Source organism: Penaeus japonicus, unplaced genomic scaffold (assembly GCF_977035675.1).
Source record: "Penaeus japonicus unplaced genomic scaffold, GWHDUDI00000001_assembly GWHDUDI00000016, whole genome shotgun sequence".
In the NCBI taxonomy this organism is placed as follows: domain Eukaryota; kingdom Metazoa; phylum Arthropoda; class Malacostraca; order Decapoda; family Penaeidae; genus Penaeus; species Penaeus japonicus.
Genome location: NW_028234418.1, coordinates 20,372,353 through 20,379,852, shown reverse-complemented (window position 1 = coordinate 20,379,852; position 7,500 = coordinate 20,372,353). Strand labels below are relative to the sequence as shown.

Genomic DNA, 7,500 nt, shown 5'->3' with positions numbered 1-7,500 from the left:
TGGATTTATCTTCATTAAATCGCTTGAGTGATCTTCTGGGAGAGTGTCGAAGGTAGTCTGCCACCTCTAACTGTACCGATGGGAGTTGCTAGGGTGATGTGTGCTCTTCGATCTGTCTCTCTCGCTCTCGCTCTCTCTCTCTCTCTCTCTCTCTCTCTCTCTCTCTCTCTCTCTCTCTCTCTCTCTCTCTCTCTATCTATCTATCTATTTATCTATTTATCTTTCGATTTATTTTATTTTTCTTTCTCTTATTCCTCTTTTTTTTCTTCTTCTCCTTCTTCTTCTTCCTGTTCTTCTCCTTCACTCTGTCTCTCCTTCTTTCTAAACCCACGTGACATAGTTTTATGATAGAGGAAGTACACGGGGGAGGGGGGGGGGGGTTGCTGTAGAAATGCGGGTCATGAAAATTCAGGTTAATCTGCTAGGAACTTGGGAAGGAGACGGAGGTGGAGGAAGAAGAGGAGGAGGAAGAGAAAGGGAAAGAGAAAGAGGAAAGACAAGAAAAGGGAAATGAAGAAAAAAAGGAAAATAGTATTGATAATGATGATAGGATGATAAAAACAATAGTGGTAATAACAATAACAATGAAAATAAGAACAAGAACAAGAACAAGAACAGAGGGAGAAAGATGAAGAGGGAAAAAAGGGGGAATGAAAGAAGAATAAGGAGTAAGTCAAGATAAAGAACAAGAAAACGAGGGTGAGGAGGAGGAGTAGAAAGAATAAAGGAAGAGTAGGAAAAAGACGAAAAGGAGCAGAAGGTAGCCCAAAGCATATGAGAAAGACGACTAGCTGTTTTCAGACTTCCGGGAAGACAGAACTAAACTTTAAGAGAGAAAAAAGGTCTCACGCAGCGGAAGTGTCGAAAGTTCAGGTCAACGCTTCGTGCTCTCGGATAAGTAAGGAGAAGCGAAATAAAGGTAAGAAGGGTTTGAAGGAATAGAGAATTATGAGAGGAAGGTAGTATAAACGAAAGGTAAAAGAAAAGAGAGAAATAAAAAACAACAACTGAGGAATATATAAAATGATAACATGATCATTAATTGATGTCCACCATGGTTATGACGAGGGTAGTGATCGTAACAATAGTGGGAAGGAAACGTAAGGCAGAGAAACAAAGAAAGAAAAGAAGGCAAATGAATACAAAACACTCGTCAAGAATGCTGCGCCTATGAGTAGCATGAAGATGCCCCTCTGTCTGCGTGTCTTGGGAGCAGAATAAACTCTGCTGCAGAATGCGAATGCGAAAAGAGATCTTCCTAAGATTTTCACTAACTTTCTCTCTTTTTTTTAATCTGTTATTTTTACTATCAATGTGTGTGTGTGTGTGTGTGTGTGTGTGTGTGTGTGTGTGTGTGTGTGTGTGTGTCCCAGTGTATGTGTGTACGCGCGCGCATGTGTACGTGTGCATGTATGGAAAAGTCGCTGACCTTTGCCATTGAAAGCGAAAGGCATGACTTTTTGAAAATGCCTGAACTTGTCTTTGAAACCACTTTCCTTACTACCTATAAGAGTATAATGAATATCTCGTTAAAGATTTCAAACAAAATATCATTTCACTCACTGACAAAAGAAGAAGCTGCCATTCCATAAGTTCAGAGTTGTTCTACATTTCATTTTCGTAGAAAGTGGGCGCTGGAGGTCGGCCGGTGAATGTAGGGCCAGGTGAAAGTAGGAAAAGATTTTGTCTATGGCATGCTGACTGGAGATCAATTTCCTTTTTTTCTGAGGTTGACGTTGCGTGTTTTTCACCGGTGAACCAGGTGAAATCGCTTTCCAGGGGGTTTCTTTGTACGTTATGAACTTTGTCGGAGTGAAAAGACGGTGTTTTGTGTGCGCGTGTATGTACTTGATTTAAATGTTACTTGAGTTTGTCGATTGTATGAGATTTATGTCATATATGTATGTATGTATGTATGTATGTATATGTATATATATATATATATATATATGTATATATATATGTATATATATATATATTTATATATATATATATAGTTGTGTGTGTATGTATATGATATATATATATATACATAATATATATATACTGTATTATATAATATATATATATATATATATATGTATATATATATATATATATATATATATATATTATATATATATATTATATATATTTTATATATATATATATATATATATATATGGTGAGGAGAGAGAAAGAGAGTGAGAGAGTGAGGAAGAGAGAGAGAGAGAGAGAGAGAGAGAGAAGAAAGAGAGAGAGAGAGAGAGAGAGAGAGAGAGAGAGAGAGAGAGAGAGAGAGAGAGAGAGAGAGAGAGAGAGAGAGAGAGTGAATGAGAAAGAGAGAGAGAAAGATTTTGTTTATTTTGTTTCAATTTCCCTACATAATTAATCCCTACAATTTACACATGATATACTCTGCATATTTTAATTCATGTTTAGAATGCATGAAGGATTTAAGTATTCTCTTCCTCTGATGTATGATATATAATTCAAGTGTATTTTACACATTTGCATCGCTCCTTGATTGTAGAAATTACTTTTCCTCCGCTGTCAGATATGTTAATCTACCTTCTAGAATACACAAGGCCCCATTCTGCGCCTCTTGCTTATCTATGATTCACACAGAAACACATAAATACACTTTAATTAGCGTATTCTTTCATTCGCATGTTCAGATTATACAAATTACTCATATATTTCTAAATTTGCTATTAAACATAATTTTACTATTTTTACTCGGTTTTGAAACGACACACATATCATATTCAGTATATTTTTTGTTTCGCACGTTTTTTTGTTTTTTTGTTTTTTGTCTGGCATACAATAAGATACAAAAGTCACTCACGTTACGTTTATTTGTTTCAACTGCATAATTCACGCTACGGTAACCACTCATCCATTGTTCTATTCTCATTTCTTATGATTCATACACTTACAAGACCTCATATCTTAATTCTCTCCTATCTTGAGTATGCAAATCACACATTCGGAGCCTCTTTGTTCTCTCATTTGTATCATTCACACTCATGCATACTCTGATGAAGTATAAGCACAATGTTCTACAATAAACTATACTACAAATACACTATATATCCCCCTATTACCATAATGCATAATCGACCCACACGACCCCTAATATCCTTAGCGCACACCACCCTTCCCGCCCTTTCCCCCCACCTGGAGGACGCAGGCCACTCACCCGCGCCCTTCGCTCCCTCCCACAGCCGCCTTCGAGCCCAACGCCACGATGGACACGGCCCACCACATGCTGCTCTACGGCTGCGAGACGCCGGGCAGCGACGAGGAGGTGTGGAACTGCGGGGAGATGGCGCTGTCGCAGCCCGGCATCGCTACGGCGTCCGTCTGCGGGTCGGGCTCGCAGGTGAGGGCACATGCTTGCATACATACTTGCATGCATACATACGTACATACGTATATACGCATATGAATACATACGCACATGCATACATACGCACATGCATGCATGCACACATATATACAGACAAACAAACAAACAAACAAACAAACATACATACATGTACACATAAATACATACATACATACATACATACAAACAAACAAATATACAAACAAACATACATGTAGACATAAATACATACATACATAAACACAAAATGTACCTCGATCCTTGACCTAACCTGACCTGACCTCTTCGCAGGTGATCTACGCGTGGGCCCGCGACGCCCCCAAGCTGGTACTGCCCGAGGGCGTGGCGTTCAGGGTCGGAGGGAAGTCCAACATCCAGTACCTCGTCCTTCAAGTGCACTACGCCTCCGTCGAGAGGTTCAAGGGTAATTCATGGCGTGTTTTTTCTGGGTTTGTTTTTTGGTAATTATGAGATGCGAAATCATTTTATATATTCATTTATGTTTTAGGGAGAGAGACAACCACGGCTGTGATGTTTTCCTTTCCTTTTTTTCTAATAAGTGTGCAATATACCGCGTAATGATATCATAACCGTGACACAGAAGACGGATCGGTAATTTTGGCTGTGCATCAACCTTTTATACAATAGTGCGGTTTTCTCCCGACAGATGGCTCTACTGACGACTCCGGCGTGTTCCTCTACTACACAGAGACGCCGTAAGTTGATGTTTATGGTAATAGGTAGACAAATAGGATTACATAGGAAGATAATTGCGAGGTGTAGTAGGTATCAGCAGTATTTGCTTCAAGTAGGATATGCTTCAAAAATTTGAATTACTGTAGATAATATATGATTGTAAAAAAAAAAAAAAAAAAAAAAAAAAATCAATATTTATATACATATGCTTATATACATACCTACCTACAGGATATACATATATACCTTCATATATTTGTGCATTTACCATATAATATATATATATATATGTGTGTGTGTATGCATATGTATATGTATATATGTATATATATATATATATATATATATATATATATATATATGCATATATACATATATACGCCTAATGAGGAACTTTAAAAAGTTCGAAACGTCGCGAGTTTTTCCTTTCAATTAGTGGCAGTGTTTTACATAAATACATATATACATATACATATACATATACATATACATATACATATACATATACGTACACACACACACATATATATATATATATATATATATATATATATATATATATATGTATACATATATATATATATATACATATATATTTATGTATATATATACATACATATATATATATATATATATATACATATACATATATATACATATATACATACATACACACATACATATATACACACAAATACACAAAACACACACACACCACACACACATATAGTGTGTGTATATATAAAAAAAAAACTAGCACTATATATATATATATATATATCTATATATATATATATTATATATCTATATATGTGGTGTTGTGTGTGTGTGGTGTAGTGTGTGAAGTGTGTGTATGTGAATTTACGTGTGTGGGTGGTGTGTGTGTGTGAGTGTGTGTCGCGTGTCGTGTGTGTATATCTATATATATATTTATATTATATATATATATCGCATCATTATATTATTTATAGACACACACACACAACGCCACACAAACCACACACACACAAACACACACACAACACATCACACACACACACACACACACTCACATATATATTATATTCTATATATATATATATATGTATATATCATATATGTTATGTATAAGTATGTATATATATATATATATATATATATATATCTATTATATATTTACATATACATATCCATATACATATACATATACATATACACACACACAACACACACACACACACAACCACCAACACACCCACACCCACACCCCCACACACCCACACACCCAACCACACACACACACACACACACACACACACACACACACACACACACACACACACACACACACACACACACACACACATATATATATATATGTATATGTAAACTCATATTACGTTAGTTTAGTGGAATAAAATAAAGATAATGGAAGACTGTTTTGCAGGAATATTGACGTTGCTAATCAGTAATCAATGAATTAAGAAGAGGAGACCAAAGGATAAACTCAAAATTATCACATGAATCTAACAAACAAAAATCGATGATGGTCTCCTTCTCCACACTCCTGAGGGGCGTCTGAAATCAAAGGACTTTCACCAGTGTTTAATGTTGCTAATGACATGAAAGCCTTATCGGCCAAAAATATGACCCTCCGCATACATACATACAGACAGACACCCCCCCCCCATACACACACAAACCAACACGTTCAATATAACTCTTCCTCTTCTGCCTCTTTTCCACACGCAAGCACACAACCCTCGCGCTCACTTCCACAGACAACACCCCTTCCCATAACTAAGCAGGTCCCACTCTACCGCCCATCCACCTTGTCACACCACAAACACTACGCAAATACCATTCTACCTTCCCCTCACGCCCACTGCATACAACCCCCACCCACACGTTGGCTAACCCTCTCTCGCCCATCCACAGGCAGCCCAAGGCAGCGGGCGTCCTCCTGATGGGCACGGGCGGCCGCATTAACCCCAACAGCGTCGAGTACATGGAAACGGCCTGCACTATTCAGGAAGACAAGGTCATTCACCCCTTCGCCTTCAGGACGCACACGCACGCCCTAGGTCAGTGACTGGTGTTGTTGCTGCCGCACTGATTGATAAGGAGGCTTTGTTTTATGTGAAGATGGTATAGGTATCGTTATTCGTGGCGATGATTATAGTAAAAGGTAATAGTGTTGATATTGATGATATGATGATCCTTGATGATTTCAGTAAGGCATGTCCAATACTTAATTATCTCGATCTTTTCTTTAACCTATTGACCTAATGGACTTGAATTCTATATCTTCCCTTGATTTTGTCAAACTTTTTTTTTAAGCTGTGGATCTTTTCCTTGACCTATTGAACTATAAGACTTGACTTCTGCTTTTTTCTTGATTTTGTCAAACATTGCCATACGCTGTCTATCTTTTCCTTAACCTTTTAACCTACTCTTGAGATTTCCCTCACCTTCTTCAGCTATCTGTTGGCCCCTTAGACTATTTCTGGATATCTCGAGCATTTTTCTTTCTTTCCCGACCTCTCCAACCTAACCCTTTACTGTTTGAAACTTTGACCTCTGACCTCCAACCTTCTTTACAGGCCGGGTGGTGTCGGGCTACAAGGTCACCAGGAAAGGATACACCGACGAGTGGCAGCTCATAGGAAAGAAGGATCCACAGCTGCCCCAGATGTTCTACCCCGTGGCCAGCGACCTCACGCTTACCAAGGGGGACACAGTGGTACGCGTTGATGTTCTTCCTATATATATATATATAAATATATATATATATATTATATATATTATATTATATATATTATATATGTATGTATGAATCAAATCTTTAAGGAGGTTTCTGACCACGTACTGTTTTCTCATGATATGGCCTCCCCATTTAATAATTTTTGGTCTTAATACAAGGATAACGAGTTCATAATGATATATGAGGAGTTATAATGAAATGCAATGTTGTACGATACTTCTCTTGGTAACGTATTCTTTTGTTTACACAGGCTGCCAGATGCACAATGGAGAGCAATCGTGATCGCACCACCAGGGTCGGGTGAGTTAATCATGCTACATTTTGTGTCTTTTTTAATAGACTTTGTTTGTCCGTACGTTTTCATATGCATATATCTATGCAGTATCTGCATATAATCATTTTGTATATATATTTGTCATTGCATTTTGTACATATCTGTATATTGTCTTAGATTTAGTTCTGTCGAAAAAGTTATCCAAACTATTGCTTGAAATATATAGCTTAAGCAGTTTTTGTGCACGATCATTTTCAATTCTGCTTCTTTTGATGTTCCCGGCTTCTTTGATGCATGTGCTTGGGTGTTGGTAATGCATGCTTATTTTTTTTTTTACTAGAGAACTGTTTGAGCAAGATAACTGCGTGACCTTCTTTTGTTTTTGATTGCTTGGATTTTATATGTATGTCTTTTCTC

At 37.3% G+C, this 7,500-nt stretch overlaps 1 protein-coding gene across 4 annotated transcripts in view; it reads left to right on the top strand.

Moving 5' to 3' along the window:
• Phm (Peptidylglycine-alpha-hydroxylating monooxygenase) overlaps positions 1-7,500 on the top strand; it is a 26,565-nt gene that overhangs the window by 12,640 nt on the left and 6,425 nt on the right. For all 4 annotated transcript variants that reach the window (XM_043019288.2, XM_043019289.2, XM_043019287.2 and 1 more), the window contains exons 3-8: positions 3,207-3,364; positions 3,662-3,794; positions 4,038-4,086; positions 5,984-6,129; positions 6,649-6,788; positions 7,060-7,109. In XM_043019288.2, coding sequence (XP_042875222.1) covers positions 3,207-3,364; positions 3,662-3,794; positions 4,038-4,086; positions 5,984-6,129; positions 6,649-6,788; positions 7,060-7,109 — 676 coding nt within the window. The remainder of the gene's footprint in view (positions 1-3,206; positions 3,365-3,661; positions 3,795-4,037; positions 4,087-5,983; positions 6,130-6,648; positions 6,789-7,059; positions 7,110-7,500) is intronic.